Below are 24,251 nucleotides of genomic sequence, written 5' to 3' on the forward strand. Positions count from 1 at the left end.
GTTACATAGTATGTACTTTACATGTGCCTGACAGCATTTTAAGCACTTAGTATCTATTTGCCCATTTAATTCCCACACTAACCCTGTGGTGTAGTGTGTCATTATCCTCACTTTAAGAGGGGAGACCAAGTCACAACAAATTAAAGTAGATGGCCCAAGTTCACAAAGTTAGCATGTACAAGAGCCAGGATTTTAACCTTGGCTGCTTGAGCCTCTCAAGTAGTTACAGAAAAAGGAAAAGAAAGGGAAAAAACCAATAGCAAATTTGGAAAAGATGTCCAACCCCACTGAAAGAAATACAACAAGAACAGCAATGAAAATCAGCGTCCACCGGGCAAATTGTCAGAGACTGAAAAGTCTGGTGACGGTGCTGACGCGTGTGTGGGCAGCAGGCAGGGTGTCCTTCGGTCATGGGGTCATCGATTGGCACCTCCTCTTAAGTGGAAAGGTCGCAGTAACTATCAACATTGGAGACATTTGTCCTTATCTAAACAAAATGAATACTCTTGTCCTTAACCAAGTTTAGGAACTTATCCTATAGATGTTCTCATCAAAGCGCACACCACGTGTGGTCTCCGCTGCCATCATTTTACATCAGTGAAAAACAGGAAACAGCGTGAATGCCCATCTACCAGAAACAATTAAGTCAACTGAGCTACAGGCATTCATGTAACGGCGGGGAACTGTAACCCACCCCACCATTTTTCTCACATTGTTTCTGCAAGTACTGACTCTGACTAATATAGCTTATCGATAAGCAGCATGTTTGTATCAGAATCCTAGTAACTAACTTCAAAACATACAGACTCAGACCTTCAGGCATCCCAGCTCCGGGGAATTTGAGACCTTCAACCAGGGACCCAGGACAACGTGAAGCCTCGATGACTAAACCAGGATGACGCACACCAGACCATCACCTGCCTTATCGGAATGGACTGTGCTCGCCTGCACGTAGGGAACTTTTCAACCACCTTCCTCAATCTCCTTGTTCTATTTCCCTTTCCCTCCTTACAAAACCTCTTCCTCCACTGAGAGGGGGAGGTAGGCTTTGAGAAATGAGACTCCCATCTTCCCAGATGGTCTTTGAGATGTGAGTCCCCATCTTCCTTCCAGGTGGCCAGCACCTGGAAATAAACCACTTTTCTTTATATCAGCACAAATATTGGCTGCCTCTCAAATATTGGCTTTTGCAGCGACAGGCAGCTGGAGCTGCATTAGGTTAAATTCAGAGAAATGCTTTTCATTGAAAAGAATAAAATCCCTTACATACTGATTGAGTTTTTACCTTTACATATTGATTGCATAAATCACTGTAATTTTTTAAAGTCCTACAAGGTTCATGCTATCCAATTACACCATGTCTACCCCCCTCCTCTGTAGCTGGTGCCTGTGACCCCCACGGTCACTCCCTGACCTCCTGGCCACTCTGTCACCCTCACCAGGAGCACTGGCACCTGGCTCTCGGTGCTCCTCTCCACCCTGGCACCCTCATTCTCCATGGAGATGACTTGCCCAGCATCTTAACCTGATCGCTCCTTAGCTCCTCAATCCCAGTGACTTTCGCTTCCATCCTTCTTCTTCAGTCTCTGTCCATGGCCACGCTCTACACCCTAAACTGCTTTATCTCTGGAGTCTTACACTCTGATCTCACACTACAGGATTGTTTGTAACTCTCTCACTCTCAGCAAATGTGTTCTTCAGCCACACCAGCAGCCTTGGTCCTCACCCTGACTACTCCATTTTCTCCCCGCCCATCACCTTCCTTCAGGCTTTCCTTCCAGCTCAGACCCCTCCCTTTCCGACCCCTTACCCTTCAGTCTCCCCTATCCAGAAACCACCCCCCCAGCTCTATTCAGCCCAAACAGTGCACTTCTCTGCTCCAGCTCCAAACTAGAGCATCAGTGAGGAAAACCGCTCCTGTAGATCAGGAGTTGCCACCAAATCAGATCCCTAGGCTCAGCAGCATCCTCTGTCCTGGTTGTCCCCACAAAGCTTCTCCACTCTCTTCCTATCCCCACCCTACTCTCTACACCTGCACTCTCAACAAGGTATCAGAGCTTGCTTCCTCACTGAGGAAGTCAAGGCCATCTGGCAAAAACTCCCTTACCTTCCTTCCCCCACCCAAACGTAACCTGCCCACCAGCCCCTTCCCCCTCCCTCCAGGCTCTGAGGATAGTCTCTCAGCACCTGTGCCCTGGACACCAGCCTCTCCCACCCCCTCAGCTGCAGTATTCCATTCTGCTCAGTAGTCACCACTTCCTAGTACTGTCACCCTCTCCTGCTCCCCCCTCCCCCACCCTCTGACAGCTGTCTCACTGGTCGGCATGAACTTTCATTGGAGCCGGTGGGGTAGAAGCCAGATGTCAGCAGGCTGAGGTTTGGATAATACACAGAGTACCAACTACAATTTCTCATCAAATTTGGCTGTAAAGGAAAGTGTGAAGCGAAGTTAGTCTAAATGGAAAGCAAGGAAAGGGTCATGGTAGGATAAAGAGATTTGAGCATGAGGTTGGGCAGCAGAAAAGGAGATAGACCAGAAGGAGAGATGTTAAATATGGGAGGGGGGGCAGGGCATAGCTAATTAATGGAGCAGGGAGGAGGGATCAGAGGTCGGGTCTAAGATCCAGGTGAGAGCAGCCCTGCTGCAGGGGAGAAGCACCTCTACCTTGATGGCAAGAAGGAGCGAAGGAAGGACAAGGATATTCAGAGGTGGGCCAGAAGTCTAGTTAGTCAGAGAGGGTCCTACAGGCTGTTAGAATAGCTATTTCTCATGGACAAAAACATTCTGTGGGGCTGTTCTGACCAAACTCTCCGCACCCTGTGCATCCCGTGGCCTCGGTCCGCACGCAGGCAGTGACCCCCTACCAGGGCCCAGCAGCGCCCGGACACCGCGCCGCCGCGGAGGATGAGGCGAGGGCTCTGCTTCGACTCAAGATTGACGCTTCCCAGCTGCACAGCCTTGCAGCGACTCGGATTCGTCTTCTGAAAAATGCGAAATTAATAGTCTGTCCCCTGGGATTTTTTAAGTATTGAAGAAGATAATGTTACAAAATACACTTAAAGACTCAGGAGATGGGAGTTGTTTCTGTGGTGGAAGTTGCTTTTGTGGCAGATGACCAGGAGAATGAATGAATGCAGTGCTCCTGCGATTCCTGTCTTCTCCTTGCTGGTAAGAGCCCGAGGAGACTGGTATCTGAGACGTCACCTCCCTCAACCTGTTCCTCATTTGATGACTTTGTGCTCCTGGGAGGTTTACAGCATCATATGCTACCCATGGTGGTTTCGCCACCCTCACCCCTCCCCTATTCCCCCATCCCCGAGGTTCTGGGCTCTCCTTCCTGCACACTGGCAGTCCTCTCTTTCTGGCATCTGCGTCCTGGTGCTTCCCCTGTACTTGCTGAGCTTTCTGGGCCTGTGGAGCTGGATCTGCAAAAAATGCTTCCTCTACTTCTTGGTGAGGTCCAGTGAGATGTACAACAAACACATAGCCAGCAAGAAGCACAAGCTCTTCAGCAACCTGCGGGACTTCGCTGGCCCCTCCGGGAAGCTCTCTCTGCTGGAGTTGGACTGTGGCACGGGGGCCAACTTCAAGTTCTATCCGCCTGGATGCATGGTGACCTGTGTTTACCCCAATCCCAACTTTGAGAAGTTCTTGATCAAGAGCATTGCTGAGAATCGACACTTGCAGTTCAAGCGCTTCGTGGTGGCCGCCGGGGAGAACATGCACCAGGTGACCAACAGCTCCATGGACACAGTGGTCTGCACCCTGGTCCCGTGCTCCGTGGAGAGCCAGGAGCAGATCCTCCAGGAGGGGTGCAGAGTGCGGAGGGGTGAGGTGGGGGGCAGGCTGAAGGGAGGTGGAAGGAACCCATCTTCACTGAATGGATACTTGTGGGTGTCATGCCCAGCTCCCACTTCACTCATTCCTTTATTTATTTATTATTCATAAAACAAACATTTAGGGGATGTTGACTAAGAGCAGCCACACAGTATTTCTGCTGTGAGAAGTCGGCTTCAGAGAGGTTAGGTGACCTGCACAAAGGCATGTTGCTCATGCAAAGGGCGGAGACAAAACTAAAATTCAGGTGCCTTAACTCCTAGGTCAAGAAGACCCAGGCCATTCCTCTGCTCTGGTGGCTTCCAACCTGGGGTCCAATTTCCTGAAGATGGGAACAGTGCGTCCCCCATAGGGCATGCCCGAGCATCTCTCTTCTCTACAAACAAAAGCTGGTAAGAACGCAGATAGCCATCTTTACTTCTGGCGTAATTCTTTAGTGTTTACTTTGGGGCCTCAGGAGTTAGCCACATACCACCACTGAGCCCTTTTGCCCAGTAACAGTCATCACTCCTTGTCTGTGGGGGGAGGGAGGAAAGAAAGGGAGAATTGGGGAAGAGTTTCCCCAGAGACAGTGCAGATGGCATCACCTTTGCATTTTTGAACACTGTTGTCTTTTTAGTGTTTCTTACTTCATTTTCTAGAATTATAAAGACAATTAATGCATCCTAACTGTTAAAAAAAGAGTTCAGACATTAAAGAAGAACAAAGAAGGAAAAAAAATGAAAATTCTCCCTTTACTTCCCTAAATCCCACCCCCCAGTGGGTGGGTCCATCCTTCCAGTATTTTTCTATTTTAAATTCATGTTTCCCTTCCTGGTATTTGGCAGTTTTTCCATCCATCTCAAATTTACTAATAATTACATTCATATTTCAAGTTATAGTTGAACCCATACTTCACTATCAACATATCAAAATTGTATAGTTACATGACCCCCCTCAACTCAGCACAGTCCTGTAGCACTTGCAGTCCCCATCCTTGTCCCCTCTGTCCTCCCAGCCACTCGGTCTCTCTCTCCATCCCACATCCTGGTTTGGTTGAAAGAACCTGTCATTTTAGTTTCAACCTATTACTAAGGATTTCACCCCTTGCCTTCTATCTCAAAAATCCTTCGCCATGTACAACCTAGTTTAAAAGTCAGTCTATCATCATCCATTTATTTACTATGCATTTCACCAGATCAATTGCTCTCCACTGTATTATATGCTGTTTGTCTTCCCCTATCTCGAGATACTTTTGGTTTTGTTTTTAAAATCTAATTTTCATTTGTCTAAACCTTGTTCTTGAATGGTTTCCTGAAAAATGGTACGTGGATCCCTGCAGATCTGAACATATCTGTCTTCTACCTCACACTTAACAACATTTTGGCCAAGTTTCTTGGATCCGAGTTCTTTCCTCCAGAAGCTGTGGACATCATTTCGTGCTCCGGGGGCTTTCCAAGATGCAGATGACACCTCCAGTGCCAGGCCGACTCCCTTTCCCTTGCAGGTAACCCGCTTTTGTTGTTGAGTGTTTTATGTCTAGAAGCTTTTAAGATTTTTATTTTTCTTCTTTGAAGTTCTAAAATTTCACCAAGAGACAACTAGGTATGTGTCTTGTCTTTATTATTAATCTTGCTAAGCATCTGAAGAATGCTTTTTATGTTAATGCTCAGGTCTTTCTTTAGCTCAGAGTTTTCTTCAATTGTTTCTTTTTTTGTTGGTTCTCCTCTGTTTGGTCTTTCCTTCTGTCTTCTCCTAGAACAACTATTATTCAGAAATAAGATCTCCTAGCTTTATCATCCTTGCTCTTAACTTTTTACTCACAATTTCAATTTCTTTATACTTTTATTTCATATTACAAGATAGTTCCTCCATTTGGACTTCTAAATGACTTCCTCTAACATCCAGCATTATTTATTCTTTTTTATCATTTTTTTCTTGTTGACAACAGTTGTCTCCATTTGAAAACAGTTGTCCCCATTTTCCCACCACCACTTTGCCTCCCCTCAGTATGAGGGGTGCCACCTCCCCCCACCCAATATTCTACTTTTAATTTCCTTTATTGAATTTTAAAATTGGGGATTTTTTTAATTGCCAAAACTTCTCTCTTATTCTTAGATCATTCCTTAGCAATATATTGTTGAATCACTATAGAAGTATTTTCTGTTGTTGTACATTATTTTTAGGTTCTATCTTATTTGTTGCATTAAATTTTCCTCAGTAAGAGGTACTTGTTCTCTTAGCACAAGAGGATGGTTCAGGCTGGTGTCTTCCCTTCAGGCTGGCAGCAAATGGGCTGGTAGACAGGTCTCTCTTGTCTGAAGAATGCGGAGAGCCTCTAGGTTCCTTGCCTACTCCAGGTATGAACAGATAAGGACAATTTTGTCCCAGCTCAGGACAACAGGGTGGATTCCCTGCAGGGCAGCCACTGTCAGGAGATATAGGGGACTTCTCTACAGACCTTTTGCAGAGGTCCGAGGCTGGGAACCTTTCCTTGGCCTGGATCCTGAGGGAGTGGATCTACCAGCTCACAGGGGCCCCAGGGAGCCTTGGCTCTACTAGACAAACAAGCTTCCCCCAGGCCTTCGATTTCAGTACTCGAAGCTTCTGATGCACCTGCTCTGGGCTCCAGCAAAGGCACCAAACTTCACCACCCACTCTGATTAGCTGATTAGCTTTTTCATCCTATTAGTTGAATATATCAGCAGAAAAAGGGGAAAAGAGTCACCCTGCTCCAGTTCAGCCACCATTTTCCCAATAGTCCACAGATATAGATAAGATGGATGAATGGATAGATAGATAGATTTTTATAAGTTATACATATTCATGTTTAAAGAAACAAACCACACGCTTATGGTGAAAAATAACAACTCTCAGGCACACAAAATTTCTACTCCCCAAAGGCAATTGCATTTAAGTTTTAAACTTTTATTTTTTTAAATTTATATATATATATATATATATATATATATATATATATATAATAGCATGTTTATACTGCTATTTCTTGTCTTTCAGGTTTAGGTGGTAATATTATGTTCCCACTCTGGAAAGTGAAAATTTACCTGTTTCACGACTACCCCATGGATACCACATTTCTCTCCTCCTTCCTCCTGATAGAATTACTTCTTTAATTGATATTCACAACTGAGCCATGTAGTATGGTTCACTTATTTTTGAACCATGCAATATACCTCTTTACTTCTGGTTTTCCCAGGGTAATAATGACTTATATACCTATATATAGACATGTAGATATAGATATAAATTCATAAGTCATCCCACACTATACTTCACTTTTCTAAATCACTCAGTATGGTCAAACATGTCAAATATTCTATCAAGTTCATTATCTGGAGCCATTTTTCCAAGGTCTCTCCCAGGCTCCCTTCTGGACTGGGTGCTCTCTAGACTGGCTACGTTGCTTTCATCTTGGAATCTCCTTTCACCACCTTCCAAGGAACTCCTTTCTTTTCTCTTTTATCCTGGACTCCCTGCTTCCTGCATTCTATCTCTTCTTCTTTCTTTGTTTACTCCTAGTTTTGGTAGAGCATATCCTGTGGTACCTTTCTGAGAAAGGTGATGCAAATATGTTGAGAAAATGCATGTCCAAGTATTCTTTATTCTCAAAGCAACTCATAATTTGCACAGTTATAGAATTCTGAGAAGGTATCTTCCCTGGCTGGTGTGGCTTAGTGGATTGAGCCTGTGAGCAAAAGGGTTACCAGTTCGATTCCAGTCAAGGTACGGGCCTGGGTTGTGGGCTGGGTCCCCAGTGGGGGGTGAGTGAGAGGCGACCACACATTGATGTTTCTCTCCCTCTCTTTCTCCCTCCCCTTCTATCTAAAATTAAATAAATAAAATCTTAAAAAAACATTTTTGAAGGTATCCACTGCCTTCTATCTGCCAAAGTCACTGCTGAGAAGCCTGAATCCATTCTGACTTTAGATTCTTCATGTGAATTTTTTTCCTCCTCTATATAAGTTTGTAAAATCTTCTCTGCCCCCCGTGACATGAATCAGTGATAACTGTTGAACATTTAGTGGGCCTACAAACTTTAATTACAGAAATTTTCTGGGATTATTTCTTTGAAAATATTAATAAGAGGGAGATTTTTTCTTTTAATATTTTCATCTCTCTACTTAGTCTCTGCTTCCCCCAGATTTTTTTTTCCTGTTTGTTGCCTGAGCTCCAGTTTTCACATTGGAGGCCCTTCTCAGATGACTATTGATCCACAGCTACTTTCTCACATTTCCAGGGCAGGGGGCGGGGGGACACTAAAAACTGCTTGGGGGCTCATGAGCGTGGGTAAGACACATCAATGCTGGACCCGCTGTGGCAAGCGACAGACAAGCTGTTGGCGTGGAAAAATGCCTTTGTCAGCATCTTGGGACGTTCCTTGCAGCTGGTCAGAAAAATCTTCCAAGTCTCTCCCTGAGATCTACAAGCTCGCCTTCTAACATTCTGGAAATAAATGAGAGAAGAAGGCCGGGGTCTCGGCATTAAGATTGTAAACCTTCTCTAACTTCCCATCTTTTCAGTAAGGTAACATGCCCTACTGCGCCTTGTTATAAAGGCCCTCTGTTTAACCATTTCCAGAGAATAAACCTCGAGTCCTCTGCTGAGGTGAGGCAGGACAGTATCTGTCTCTCTGAGTGGAAGAGGGAATTCCAAGGTTCAGTGTATGAGTAAATAGACTGCGACCAATCTTCCAGGGGGTTTTTTAATCATCTTTATTGAGGTACAAATTTCATACGATCAAATGCATCCACTTTAAGTATACAGTTGGATCTGTTTTGATAAATGTACACATTCCTGTAGCCACCACTGAAATAAAGATATAGAACATAGCCATTACCCCCAGAGTCCCTATGCCTCTTCATAATCAATCCCCCCAACCCTAGGCCCCAAGGAAGCACTCATCTAATTTCTGTCACTGTAGAATAGATTCATCTTTTCTAGAATTTCATGTAAATAAAAGTATACAGTAAGTACTCTTCAGTGTTTGGCTTATTTTATTTTTTATTCAACAGAATTTTTTTTTAGATTCATCCATGTTGTTGGTTGCATGTATCAACTTTCATGTCTTTTTACAAGTCAGTAGCATTTCATTATGTGAATATAGCACAATTTTTGCCTTGTATGGACATTTGAGTTGTTTCCAATTTTTGGCTATTATGAGTAATGAATATAGATGATACAAACACTCTTATACATGCATTTTTATGGACATATATTTTCATTTCTCAAATAAATACCTAGAAGTAGAGTTGCTGGGCCATAAGGAACTGCAAAATGGTCTTCCAAAGTAGTTAAGCGGCTTTACTTTTCTTCCAGCCATACGTGCACATTCTAGTTGCTCCATGTACTCACTAGCACTTGATGTTATCAATAATTTTTTAATTTTTTCGTTTATGATATTTGTTTATGATATATTTAGTTTGTGTGAATATTGTATTTCTTTTTTCTAATTTATTTTAATCATTGTTCAAATACAGTTTTCTCCTTTTTACTCCCAATCCAGCCCCCCTCCCACCCCTCCCCACTTCCCTCCCATTACCACCCTCCCCTTAGTTTTTGTCCATGTGTCCTTTAAGTTTGTTTCCGTGAACCCTTCCCACTGTCCCCTGAAATTCCCTCTACTCCCTTCTGTGGGCACTGTCAGCCTGACCTCTATTTCAGTGTCTTTGGTTATATTTTGCTTGTTTCCTTGTTTTGTTATTTAGGTTCCTGTTAAAGGTGAGATCATATGGTATTTGTCTTTCACTGCCTGGCTTGTTTTGCTTAGCATAATGTTTTCCAGCTCCATCCACACTGTTGCAAAGGGTAGGAGCTCCTTCTTTCTTTCTGCTGCATAGAATTCCATTGTGTAAATGTACCATAGTTTTTTGATCCATTCATTTACTGATGGGCGTCTTGGTTGCTTCCAGCATCTAGCTATTGTAAATTGTGCTGCTATGAACATTGGGATGCATAGGTTCTTTTGAATTGGTGTTTTAGTATTCTTAGGATAGAGTCCCAGCAGTGGAATCGCAGGGTCAAAAGGCAGATCCATTTTTAGTTTTCTGAGGAAGCCATACTGCTTTCCATAGTGATTGTACCAGTCTGCAGTCCCACCAGCAGTGCACTAGGGATCCCTTTTCTCCACAACCTCTCCAACACTTGTTGTTTGTTGCTTTGTTTATGATGGCCATTCTGTCTGGTGTGAAGTGGTATCTCATTGTGGTTTTAATTTACATCTCTCTGATAGCTAGAGATATTAAACATCATTTCATGTGTCTTTGGATTTTCTGTATGTCCTCCTTGGAGAAGTGTCTGTTCAAGTCCTTTGCCCAATGTTTAATTGGATTCCTTGTCTTCTTAGAGTGCAGTCTTGTAAGTTCTTTACATATTTTGGAGATTAAACCCTTGTCTGAGGTATCATTGGCAAATATGTTTTCCCATACAGTTGGTTCTCTTTTAATTTTGATACTGTTTTCTTTAGTTGTGCAGAAGCTTTTGATTTTGATGAGGTCCCATTTGTTTATTCTTTCCTTTATGTCCCTTGCTCTAGGGGACAAGTCAATAAAAAAGTTTCTGCGTGAAATATCTGAGATTTTCCTACCTACGTTCTCCTCTAGGACTTTAATGGTGTCACGTTTTATATTTAAGTCTTTTATCCACCTTGAATTTATTTTTGTATATGGTGTAAGTTGGTGCTCAAGTTTCATTTTTTTGCACATGGCTGTCCAGTTCTCCCAACACCATTTGTTGAAGAGGCTATTTTTACTCCATTTTATGTCGCTGCCTCCTTTGTCAAATATTAATTGACCATAGATACTTGGGCTTATTTCTGGGCTCTCTGTTCTGTTCCATTGGTCTATGTGCCTATTTTTATGCCAATACCAGGCTGTTTTGATTACAGTGGCCTTGTAGTATAGTTTAGTGCCGGGTATTGTGATCCCTCCTACTTTACTCTTCTTTCTCAAAATAGCAGCAGCTATTTGGGGTCATTTATAATTCCATATAAATTTTTGAAGTGTTTGTTCTATGTCTGTGAAATATGCCATTGGTACTTTAATAGGAATTGCATTGAATGTGTAAATTGCTTTGGATAGTATGGACATTTTGATGATATTAATTCTTCCAATCCATGAACACGGTATATGTTTCCATTTGTTTGTGTCTTCCTTGATTTCTTTCTTCAGTGTTGTGTAGTTTTCTGAATACAGGTCTTTTACCTCTTTGGTTAGGTTTATTCCTAGATATTTTATTTTTCTTTTTGCTATTTCAAATGGGATTTTTTCCTTGATCTCTGTTTCTGCTGTTTCATTGTTGGTGTACAGAAATGCCTTTGATTTCTGGATATTGACTTTGTATCCCGCTGTTTTGCCAAATTCATTTATTAGGTCAAGCAGTTTTTTGGTAGAGTCTATAGGATTTTCTATGTATACTATCATGTCATCTGCAAACAGTGACAGTTTTGTTTCCTCCTTTCCGATTTGGATGCCTTTTATTTCTTTTTCTTGTCTGATTGCTGTGGCTAAAACTTCCAGTACTATATTGAATAGAAGTGGTGAAAGTGGACAGCCTTCTCTCATTCCTGATCTTGGTGGAAAAGATTTTAATTTTTGGCCATTGAGTATGATGTTGGCTGTAGGTCTCTCATATATGGCCTTTATTATGTTGAGAAATGCTCCCTCTATTCCCACTTTGCCGAGTGTTTTTATCATGAATGGGTGCTGTACCTTATCAAATGCTTTTTCTGCATCAATTGATATGATCATGTGGTTTTTGTCTTTGCTTTTGTTTATGTGATGTATTACATTTACTGACTTGCGACTATTGAACCATCCTTGCATCCCTGGAATGAATCCCACTTGGTCATGGTGTATGATCTTTTTAATGTATTGTTGGATGCGGTTTGCCAGTATTTTGTTGAGGATTTTAGCGCCAATGTTCATCAGTGATATTGGCCTGAAGTTTTCTTTCTTTGTTGTGTCTTTATCTGGTTTTGGAATTAGGATGATGTTGGCCTCATAAAAAGAGTTTGGGAGACTCCCATCTTTTTGGATTTTTTGGAATAGTCTGTGAAGGATAGGGGTTAGCTCTTCCTTAAATGCTTTATAGAATTCTCCTGTGAAACCATCTGGTCCAGGGCTTTTGTGTGTTGGGAGTTTTTTGATTACTGCTTCAATTTCTTTTGTTGTTATTGGTCTGTTCAGGCTTTCTGCTTCTTTTTCATTGAGTTTTGGAAGATTATATTTTTCTAGAAATTTGTCCATTTCGTCTAGGTTTTCAAATATTTTGGCATACAGTTCTTTGTAGTAATTTCTTATAATCCTTTGTATTTCTGTGGTATCTGTTGTAATCTCTCCTCTTTCATTTCTGATTGTTTATTTGGGTCTTCTCTCTTTTTTTCTTGATGAGTCTGCTTAAAGGCTTGTCAATTTTGTTTATCTTTTCAAAGAACCAGCTCTTGGATTCATTGATCCTTAGAATTGTGCTTTTAGTCTTTATGTCATTTAATTCTGCTCTGATCTTGGTTATTTCCTTCCTTCTGCTTGCTCTGGGCTGCCTTTGTTGTTGTTCCTTGAGTTCTTGTAGACGTAGGGTTAGGTTGTTTGTTAAGATTTTATCAATAATTTTAATGGGGGTTTGGTGGATCTTATGGTGGTTTTAATTTTATTTCTCCAATAATTAATAACATTATACATATTTCCATGTACTTATTGGCCATTCATATATCTGATTCTGTGATGTGCACATCAAATACTTTACCCCTTTTTAAAGTGGGCTATTTGTCTTATTGAGTTGCAAGTGTTCTTTACATAGTATATTCTGCCTTCAAGTCCATTGTCAAACATATGACTGTTTTCTCCCAGTATAGCTGGTCTTTACATTTTCTAATGATGTCTTTGAAAAACAAAAGGCTTTATTTTGATTAAATCCAAGTTACCCAATTTTTTTCTTTTATGTTTCATGATTTTTGTGCCTTATCAAATGAACTTTAGCCCAAGACTGTAAAGATTGTCTCTTATGTTTTCTTCTAGAAGTTATACAGTGTTAACTCTTATGTTAAGGTCTATGATGCATTTCCAGTTAATTTTTGTGAAAAGCATTAAGTTCTTTCTCTTATGGATATCTCATTCTTCCAGGACCATTTGTTGAAAAGACTATTCTTTCTCCATGGAGCTGCCTTTTCACCTTTGTCAAAGATCAATTGACTGTAGATGTGCGGGCCTATCTCTAGACTTTATCATTCCATTGATCTATATGTCTATCCTTTGCCAATACTATATATTCTTGATTACTGTAGCTCTATATTTAGTCTTGGGATTAGGTGGCATAGTCCTCCAATATTAAACTCTGCTAGGGTGAGTCTAGAGTAGTCTTTACTTTGGACTAACTTAGCCCATTCACTAGGGCATGACCCTTCTGGGGCCTCTGCTGAATGCCCCAGTATTCACTAAGGACTCTCCTCTCTGACTAATTGTAATTTAAATGAGCTCTAAAAATTGTTCAGTTTACAACTCCCAGTCATTCTTTGTCTATCCTCAGTGTCTACACATTCGAGACTCATTATTCAACAATGGACTTCAGGAGAACCCATGAAAATCTCTGAAGCTCTCTCTGCATAGCTCCTTTCTTTCTCATAGCTGGCTTAACAACCAACTTTCTTAGGTCTAAGTTAGTGTATTAAAAAATCCACAGTTCCCCTTTGTGTCTCCTTTGCTACTCACACAGAACACTTCATTTCTGACACTTCTAGTCACAAATATGTAAGGGTTTTCTCCACCAGGTAATTCTGTGACACCAGCTGGTGTCACAGAATTAACTCAACTTAACTCAATTCTGACACTGTCCTACAGCTTAACTCAATTCTGACACTGTCTGCCTGGGGATACCATCAGATCCCACATGACGCAGACACCAGCCTGCAGTGTCCATGGCATCATGGGTGAGACATGAGACATTCACACAGACTACCAAGTCCTATGTGGAGGAAAAGGGCCAGCACGGCTACCCTCTCAAGTGGAGGATGCCTCAGAGTGGCCTGGCCACTCTCTCAAAGGAGAGCACCCCAATCCTCCCTTCACAGGATTTTTATTGGCTTTTAATTTGCCCAGGAATACAGGTAAAGTTTATTAATCATTGTCATGCAGTAAGGATCAAACAATAGATAACATACAAAGAACTCTGAGGGCCTATTCTGAGTCAGGGTCTGTTCACTAACAGGCCACAAAACTCTGGGAAGCAAATTCATTTCCTGCTCGGACCTTTATCATGTAATTAAGAGCATTCTTAGCGAAGCAGGTTTCACTGGAGTTTATGTATTCTTTCTCAGGCCTGATCACCCGGGGGAACCCGCCCTTTTCAGCACAGGGCTGCACCGCCCTCTGTCATTGTTTCAAGATTTAGTCAGGCAGAGGGAGCAAGACAGCCAAGAGATTAGAAGACTTCTCACAAGCAGAATGAGGACTCAGGCTTTGTCAAAGCCAAGGGGTGAGGGTTCATCCTCCCCTTTTGCTGTAGCCCCTAAGTCCTTTCTTGGAGGCCTCCCACGTGATCATGCCTGTCTTAGATCGTTCCCTCCTTGGGGAATCTTACCCATCATTGGCTAACTGATCAAACATTGGGGGCCAGTTATAGATGAAGTAAAGGAGCAGAAGCAGCACTTCTGCCAGGGAGGTAAGCTTTGTCTTCTTAGAGGCTTATGGCCTGAAGTTTGCTCACTCAGCCTTGGCCATGGGGGTGGGGGTTACAGCTCCTGAAACCAGGTAGGGTGGCTCCCAACACCCACAGGTTAAGGGCTCAATCCCACAAGACTGCCCCCACCCCACTACAGATGCCAATTGGAAGTCCAGATTGTCACCTGCATTTTTGACCAGTCGGTCATAAATCTGAGATTCCCACAACCCCCTTCTTAGGTTCTACTAATTTGCTAGAGGGACTCACAAAATTCAGGGAAACACTTATATTTGTCAGTTTATTAATGGATATGATAAAGGAGACAAATGAACAACCAGATGAAGAGATACTTAGAATGAGATTCCCAAGTGCAGGAGCTTTTGTCCCTGTGGAGTTGGGGTGCATCACCCTCCCACTGTGGATGTGTTCGCCAACCTGGAAGCTCTCTGAATCCCATGCTAATGGGAATTTGTGGAAGCTTCCTCACAAAGCTTATGATCAATTATTAACTCCATTACCAGCCCCTCTTCTCTTTGGAGGATGGAGGGCAGGGCTAAAAATTTCAAGTTTCTAATTATGACTTGGTCTTGCTGGTAACCAGACCCCATCCCAGAGCCTACCTAGAGTTGCCTCAATAGAACAAAAGATGGTCCTGGTGCTCTTATCATGAAGGAATTTACAAGGGTTTTAGGAGCCTTGTGCCAGGGACAGAGGCAAAGAAAAGTATTAGAAAAAGAGATGCTCTTAGTGCTTTTAGCATTAGGAATTTACAAGGGTTTTAAGAGTCCTGTGCCAGAAATGAGGGGTAGAGACCAATATATGTATTTTCTATTACTTTGCAGTTAGTTACAATTTGTTCTACTTTCTAACTTCCTGAAGCATTCTGTAATCATCTCCTTTGCTGTTTTCTTTGTCTTAGGTATAGTCAGTTCTTCTATAGCATATGCATTCCTGAAAATTACCATACTATGCAAAACCATGCAACAGAACCACAAGGCTTATGAGGAATGGGGTTGGGGACACAATACCCAAAACTTCATCAGTGAAGTGGTTCAGTTAGTAATTCAGTTGGTTGGGCATCCTCCCACAAAGCAAAAGGTCACTGGTTCAATTCCTAGTCATCGCACATGACTGAGTTGCATGTTCGGTCCCCAGTCAACTAATCAATGTTTCTCTCTCGTCAATGTTTCTCTCCCTCCCTTTCCCTTTCTCCAAAAATATAAATAAATAATTTTTTTAAAAAATTCATCAGTGACACAATAAAAAAAGATAGGACTCGAGTAAAAATAGTAGCACAGTTTTACACACATAACATTGCTAAGAAATACATAATAAGAAATGTCTAATCACTGTTGTACACATGAAACTAATATAATATTGTATGTCAACTATAATTTTTTTTAAAAAATACTAAGGCTTGGCTGGTGTGGCTCAGTAGACTGAGTGCTGGCTTGCAAACCAAAGGGTCACTGGTTTGATTCCCAATCAGGGCACATGCCTGGGTTGCTGACCAGGTCCCCAGTAGGGGGTGCACAAGAGGCAACCACACATGGATGTTTCTCTCCCTCTCTTTCTCCCTCCCTTCCTCTCTCTCTAAAAATAAATAAACAAAATAGTTTTAAAGATTATTAAAGAAGAAAAGAAATACATAACAACTATAGTAAATAAGGCATTTTACCTGGAAAAAAGACTTGAACTTTGTGGATGTGGGCATTGGAAGGGTTGCAACTTATGAGTTACTGTGATCTGGCGGGAAGCGGGGGTTACCAAAATCCCACAAGGGGTTTAACAGCAGATGTGGATGGGTGTGGGTAATGTTCAAGTTGCATGCATTTTGCATATTCCTACGTGCCTCGGTTAGAATTTCTGCGTGCCTTTATGTTCTGACCCGCATTAGGTGCTCACGAAATAATGTTTGTTAAATAGAGTTGAAATGAAAGTTGCTCTGTGGCCATCAAATGCATGGAACAGACAAAATATTTGTGCAGGTTTATGAGGACAGACTATTTTAAACAGATTCCAGTCTGCAGGAGATGTTCTTGACTTCCTGGAACGCACAGCTGCCAAATGCTCTGGCTGGCATTGCTCCAGTCAACAGTTCTTCAGCCCAGCTAGACACTTCCTCTTCGGGACCTGACAAGAGAGCCAGAATGTTCTGGGAAAGGCCGCTTCCTCTCAGACAACTTTGCGGCGACCACAGGCCGGCTGGCCAGGTTCCAGTGAGGAGACAATAGTCACAGCAGTTATTTGAACAGAGAATTCAAGGTAAAGACTCGTTAACCGGGTATAGAGTTGTTACCTGGGAAAGCAAAAGGGTAAAAAGAGAACCGTGAAATATCATGGAGCTGGTGGAATTAGCGGCTGTAACTAGGGCTGGGGGGACGACGTGAAGAGGTTAGAGCTGTCAGCACTTGGAAAGACGAGGAGGGGATGTGAAACGCAGGCCTCTGAGGAGGAGGCGCAGCGGGGCGGGCGGGCAGGTGGTGTCTCAGGGCCCCGCGGGGGCTGGGCCCCAGACCTCTGCGGGGGCGGTGCCGGCTGGCTGGCACACGGGAGGACCTCTGATTCCCCGAGTGCCGGGAAAACTGCCAAACGGATTCAGCGGCTGATACAGGAAGGCACTGCTGCTCTCCCGGAGAAGCCCCATTGCCGGGAGAAGCTCCCCAGAAGAGCGAGCCGGAAGGAAGCCCGCAGACTGCAAGCGCCTTGCGGGCCGCCCCCTCTGGCGCCCCCTGTCGGCAGATCCCAGCGAAGCCCGCTGGCAAAGCCGGCCCCGCACCGAAGAGGGGAACGCTGTGCGCGCTTGGAGCAGAGGAGCCTCAACAACTTAACCCTCACCCTAACAACTGGGAATCCCATCTGCCCCACGTCGCGTTTCTCCTGAGCTGACTGCACCAACCCACTGCCCGGGCGTTTGCCCCACATCGCCCCTCAGCCTTTCAGTGAAGGCCTCACCCCCACCGCCCCTAACCCAGTCGTGGGTTGAGTTCATTGACATGCCTTGGTGTTGGCTTTCTGACTGAATTTACACGATAAAAACAACTTCGTGCCTTCCATTCCTGCCATCATTCCTGGTATACAGCAGGCACCCCTTAGCCGTTTCTTGAATAAAACAGAACTAATTCAAATACATGTCAATTAAATCAAAGTAATTTTTTGACTATTAAAGTATGGGGGTGGGGGTAAATTTCTTTTTTATCCTCACCCTAGGACATTTCTTTCATTGCTTTTTTTAGAGAGAGAGGAAGGAAGAAACATTGATGTGAGAGAGAAGCATGGATGGGTTGCCTTCCATATGTGCCCGGACCAGGGCTCACAGCACAGGACGGGATCCTCTCATCCTAGGCACATGCCCTGACCTTTACGGGACAATGCTCCAGCCAACTGAGCTACACCACCGGGCTAAAGTGTCAGTTATTTTTTAAATAATACTACGCCAATGGTGTTTGAGTGTGGCGTTCAAATTAGGTCAACCCTTTGGAAAACAGTCCATGGGAAAACATCCATGAAGATGTTCATCGTGGCATTGTTTATAAGCAGAGAAGAGATATCTAGAGAGACACACCCATAGGTTCAGATATATAAAGAGAGGGAGCAGCCCACATATCCTACTACCACAGAGGAGTAGTTGAAGCAGTCCCAGTACGGTATGAAACATTCTGCTCCTGGCTTAAGAGTCAGAAAATCACTGACATGTCAAAAGCTAGGAGGATATCTACTGCCGAGATCTTGGTTTCCAAATACCATTCTCCATGAAAAGAAACTAAGTTTCCTTGGAGAAATGACTGATTCCAGGGCTGGGACAGAGAACTCAAACCATGAGCCAGGACCATCTTGTTCCAAAAGCCAGGCAGTGCTTCAAAAATGGAGGGGGTATATCAAACACAGAAGCCAATCTGAAAGGATGCCCCCTGGCCAATATGCCTGCATTTATAGTGAGTTATGGAAACAGTGTTGTATTAAGGGGAAAATACTTATCTTCAGGGAGAGTAGATAGCGAACCCGACTTTGGAGCCAGAGATACCTGGGCTCCCGTCCTAACTCTACCACTTACAAGAACTGCAACACTGAACAGCCTCCCTGTGATTCAGTTTCTTTCTCTCTAAAATCAGGAAAATGCCCACTTTACAATATTACATTAAGGACTAAATAAGAAAGAGAAAACAACCTATACAGAGCTGACATACTAGGTATTTCATAAGTAGTAGATGTTTTTATTTTGCCTCAAGTAAATGGGCAGGTTAAAAAGGTATAGCAACATTACAGCTATAATTTTATTTAAAAGAAAACAGGTTTACTTGAGGGGGAAACTGAAAGCAAATACGCTAAAGTACTAAACAAGGCTTGTATTCAAGTGGTAAGATTATAGATGACTTTTCTCTTTCTCTATCTTTCAAATATTAATCACATAGTTTTGTACTTTAGTAATGACAATGCATATGTCATTTTTAAGGACAAGTTTTGAGTGACAGCTCCCCCAAATCAGGAAATGATGTATTATTGGTCATTAAAAATGTCCGAAATGTTGCCTGCTTATCTGCCTGCCTTTCTTCCTGAATAACTCAGTCCCAAATCTATTCTATTGGGCCAAGGAAAGTGGGCATCCAGGCCAGGGCGCAGTGCAGGGTGGAGGGTGGCTTGTCCCAACACAGGAGAGGGCATTCGAACTGGGGCAGTGACTGCTGGGGAGACTGGTTCCACATCCAGGAATGGGGGAAGGGGAAACTAGAATGCACCATGTGGTGTGGGGACTGATTTTGAAAGTGTAAGGGTGGACTCATGGTCTTCAACATAGGCAGACAGATAGACAAAATACACAGATTTAAATTATGTGTGTTTACATTACACATTTATATATATTCCCTCTCTCCACTGATGTCTTAGATTCTATAAGATACCATATTTACTCAATAAATATACTATATATGTCCATTAAAATCTCACTTTTTCCATGTTGTTCACCATCTGAACAGGTTTTAGGATCACTGGTCTAGAATGCTAAAGCTTGAAGGCAACATTCTGTTTCTGGCTTAAGAATCATAAAATCACTGATATGTCAAAAGCTATGAGCATACTTAGTGTTGAAATCTTGGTTTCTAAATACCACTCTCTACTAAAAGAAATAAGTTTCCTTGGCAAAATGGCTAATTCCAGGGCTGGGACAGAGAAATCCCAAGATGAGTGAGGCCCATCTTCCTAATTCAGAAAATTAGGAAGTGCTTAAGGAATGGAGGGGTTGTGTCCAACACTGGAGCCAGCTTGGAGGGACTCCCCCTGGCCGAAGCTGGGGCAGTCTGTGCATCAGAATAAAACAGGAATCCCTGAGTCTATATAATATAAATGAATGAATGAATGAATGAATGAGAAGAAGATAAATGGAGGTTTCCCATACAGAAGATGCCAAGTAGTAAATATAGAAGTAATAATGGATTTGGCAACCACAGCAATAATTAAACCAAAAAACATCAGTGCGGATAGAACTAGTGGAGAAAGTTTTATGGGAATCCTATGATTTACGTGGTCTCAAAGTATTTTTCCACAAAGTGCATTTCCATTGCAAAGAGGAAAAATGTATTTCACGGCGGAGAAACCTGGCAGGCACCATCTCAAGTCAGCAGAATCAACACCCCCAGTGATGGGACAAATGGAAATGGTGCACTGCCTGCCAGGATACAGCAGGAAGATCACAGCATCCCCTCTGTGGTCTTCCTGCTAAAAACATACAACCTGAATCTAATCATGAGGAAACATCAGACTAACTCAAATTAAGGGACATACTACAAAACAACCAGTTTATCATCCCCAAAAGTGTCAAGGTCACGAAAATCAAGACTAAGGAATGGTTCCAGACTAAAGAAGACTAAGAAGACACCACAGCCAAATGAAATGGCACCGGATTCTGAACTGGATGCTTTGGCTAGAAAGGACACTATTGAGACAACTGGTAAAACCTGAATGGGGTCTGAGGATTAGATGGCAGTCATGGGTCAATATTCATCTCCCGATTCTGATGGCTATAATGTGGTTGAAAGAGAGAATGTCCTTGTTTGTAGGAAATACACATTAAAGTATTTGGGGACAAAAGGACATTAACTGGTTCTGAAAAAAGTTCTTTGTACTAGTATTGCCACTTTTCCATAAGTTAGGAAAGATTCAAAAGAAAATAAAGTCCAACAAGTTTGTTTCAGCTGTGGCCAAAAGCTCTGACTCTTTCTTGATCCCACTAAAAACAAAGGTGGCTGCCAATTTGGTCGGCCAAACCTGTTCATCCCGACAGTCAGGGACAGACTGCCAGGTGTGGGCCGGGCAAAGAGCTCTCTGTCCAGGGCAATCAGAGGCTGGGCCGGAGAGGGCTGGAATGGAGGCTTAGGGCCACGGCTTACATGGCTTACACCAGGAACCTCAGCACAGAGCACTTAGGAGGAGGCCAGAAGCTTATGGCCTCAGGGCCTTGGGGTAGGAAAAAAAGCAAACAAGGACTCTTTCCATGCCCCACTAGCACTAGGCTTCTGCCATCAGGCCCCAAGGCTCAGGGAGGAGAAGGGGGGAGAGGCAGGGGAGAGAGAAGAGCCTTTGATTTCTGGATTGTCATGTTGTCGATACATACATATGTATTTAACCCACAAAAAGGTCACCAAACTCTGTTGACCTTGGACTGCTTTGCCACTTCCCTGGCGTCATGTTCCAGCAGCAATGGGCAAGGCCCTTCTGGTGGAACCTGGACGGACTGCCCTGGAAGTTGGGTTTGGTTTTTCTCCACCTAGCCAAGCTGCTATTTCATTTTTTGCCTATTTTAACATATTTCATGCTTTCCCTGAGATAGTTCTGCAAATTCCAAGAATGGAAAAGAAATAAATGCTTGTTGACACATATCTTTCTATGCCACTATGAGCGGCTGCAAGGCAAAACCCTGCAGTCAACCTCATGTCACACTTCTCTACCCACTCCCTCCAGGCTCCTAGTAAGGTGCTCGGCAAGTGGTGTGTGTGTGTGTGTGTGTGTGTGTGTGTTTTGTTGACTTTTTCTGTGTGCTTGGTGGCAGAGATAAGCCCCGTCACCACATCACTTACCTCCACTTCTCTACCTGCAAAGGCCCTCTGAAGCATCTCATCCTAAATCACGTCACGTGTGTAAATGTCTAGAAAACTGTGTGTTTAGTTATCTGTCCTAAGAAATCAGTGAGTTCCTGGTTCCAGGGAAGCAATGAAGTGAGAAGCCAGGCTGTGGGAATATGTGTACTGTGGCTAAAACATTGACTATTGCAAAGCACAGAGACCCTCATCCCCCACCTTGGCCGACCCCAGGCATGGGCACTGTCTGTTGTGCTGAATGGTCACAATTTACAGCAATGGGGAAGGGCAGACTCCCTGCCCAGAGTCAGGGGTGTGGGGTAGTTCAGAGTAGGGATTTCCATATCTCCGATGTTTACCAAAGCCTGGGAAAAGCTCATCTGAGTCCTGATTGGAGATCACTGAGATTTAGATAAATAAAGAGAGGTTCTCAGGAACCAAGACGTGGCTCCGGGCCTGGCAAGCTGGATTCGGGAGCTCTGATGAAGATCAGGCTGGGCCCAGCCCCAGGGCTGGAGGTGCTGCCCTTGCAGCAGCTATGAAAGCAAGGCCTTGCAGGGCATCCCCTGGCCCTTTCCAGGGCACGCTCTCTGAAAAGCACCTAGATATCACAGAGCCTGTGTTAACAGCACCTTGAGCCCACAGACCTGGGGGCACTCCATTCAACCTCAGAGCCTTGTCTTCCCACCTCCTGAGATCTGGTTAGTGGAACAGGGTATCATGATAAGGTGGCAACCAGGCATATGTCTGCTCTTACCTGGGTCTACCATGTGACCCCATTGTGACCTCCCTCCTCCCTGACCTGGGTCTGACTCATGCTTCTAGAATAGAGCTTGATGATTCCTGCTTCCCAGAAGTAGCTAACTGATAGCCAGTCTAGGGGTAGCTCTGGAATGGGCTCAGAGCAGCCGTCAGACCTCAAGAAAGACTTACCTGTCGTTTCCTGAGCAACTACCATGTCAGGGACCAGGCACACCACCATATTTCATTGGTATAATGACCCTGTGGGGGATTTCTGCTCTTTTCTAGAAAGAAGGAAAGTGTTCAGAGAGAATCATGCAGAGGTAAATTCAAAGGCCAATCTCCTGGCATAAGTCCAGCCGCCTACTTACCCTCAGGGAACCCCCCAAGGCCAGACAGCACCACTTCTGGGAACCACCATTTGTTCATTTATGTCTCCAGAGTATGTATAGAGGGCCTCCTGCCCTCTGCTTTGTGGCTGCTCAGTCCTGGAGGGCAGCCTGCAGGAGGCCCACTCAGCTCTCCTGGAAGAGCCAGGCTTAGCTGGGAGAGGGAGCACCCAGATCCACCAAGGCAGAGACAGGCGTTCCCTGCCTGCTGGCATGTTGCTTCAATGTCTGGGGAGGGTTCTCTGGTTGGGACCAGGGCATCCGTTGCGCAGTGTGCCTCTGCACCCAGCTTCAGGGCAAGAGATGTGCGTGCTCGCCACCAGCTCTGGCCTCCAGTGGGTGGGCGGGCAGGTGAGGGAGGAAGCCTCTTCTCATGCCTGTGGTTTCAGGTGTCTGGCTGATGTCAGACCTGAGCAATGCATAGGCCTCACTGTGTCTGGGGCCTGACCGGGGGCAGAAGCATTTCTTTAAAAGCTTATAAATCACTAACTACTTCCACTTTCAGCCCAGCCCCACCCCTGGCCTAGAAAGACTCATTTCTACACGCACACAAAGCCAACTTCTCCCAGGCCCTCGGTGCTACTCACATGTGACTGTGGAGTTATAGACCCAAACGGTCACCCTCCTGGGGGTCTCCTACCTCCCGCCACTACAGTGAAAATACAAGTGCACACATGAGCCTGTCACAGGCAGTGAGAGCAGCCCCTCACCCCCTCACACACACAGTCACTGTTTTCGTGCTATTCCCAGGCTCACTGGTGTCCCCAGGTACAGATGAGCTCCTGCTTAGCAGAGCCCTCAAGCTCCTCCAGGTACCCACAGAGACACGTGCTTTCCACTATCACATGTGCTCTTGTGTGTGCACACTCACAGGTATACAAGGACTTAACACAGACGAAAGTCTGCAGAGCCCATATGCCATTCACACACTCACATGTGCACTCTACACTCACACAGATATACACTGGGGCACCTGGCAGAATGTACACACTCAAATCACACACCCACATCAGACATACATGCGCATGCATGACATACTATGCTCAAGTGTCTACACACCATTCACACACTCATTCACACCCCTCAACAAATAAGTGTGGCCTGCAGGGTACCTGGGGTGAGACTGTAAGCAGGGAGGCAGGGAGTTGACGGGAAGCTGTGATCCCCAGACTCACCTCTAGGGGCCGCTGTCCAGTCCGCAGTCCCTCCCCAGGCTCTGAAGAGTAGAGTCCTTCCACCACCTAAGGCAGTAGGTGGCACCGTGGGGCCTCCAGCTGGGGCCTGCCAGTCTTCAGGAGGAGACTGGCACAACCTGGGGGGGAGGTGTCGAGAAGACAGCCTGGACTCCCTGCCGTGAGTGGAATGACCTCCTGCTCCAAGGGGGGAGAACGAGTAGCTGGAACTCAGGGATGAGTCTGCGTGGGGGCCTAGTAAGAGAAAGGGAACTGGAGGGGAGATGTGGAGGGCGGGGACAGTGGGGGAAACAGAGAAGAGGGGGAAGGAATAGGGGAGAGGAGAAGAGAAAAATGGAGGGAGATGGAAAATATAGTGCCAACAATGAAA

General features: G+C 44.2%; 1 protein-coding gene across 1 annotated transcript; it reads left to right on the forward strand.

The window, feature by feature from the left end:
* Positions 1 to 1,076: 1,076 nt before the first annotated feature.
* LOC114513027 (methyltransferase-like protein 7A) lies at positions 1,077 to 4,190 on the forward strand. The gene is made up of 3 exons (XM_028532132.2): positions 1,077 to 1,090; positions 3,322 to 3,830; positions 4,102 to 4,190. The coding sequence occupies exons 1-3, from the start codon at positions 1,077 to 1,079 to the stop codon at positions 4,188 to 4,190; spliced, it is 612 nt and encodes a 203-aa protein (XP_028387933.2).
* Positions 4,191 to 24,251: the final 20,061 nt, after the last annotated feature.

Source organism: Phyllostomus discolor, chromosome 2, assembly GCF_004126475.2.
Source record: "Phyllostomus discolor isolate MPI-MPIP mPhyDis1 chromosome 2, mPhyDis1.pri.v3, whole genome shotgun sequence".
Classification (NCBI taxonomy): domain Eukaryota; kingdom Metazoa; phylum Chordata; class Mammalia; order Chiroptera; family Phyllostomidae; genus Phyllostomus; species Phyllostomus discolor.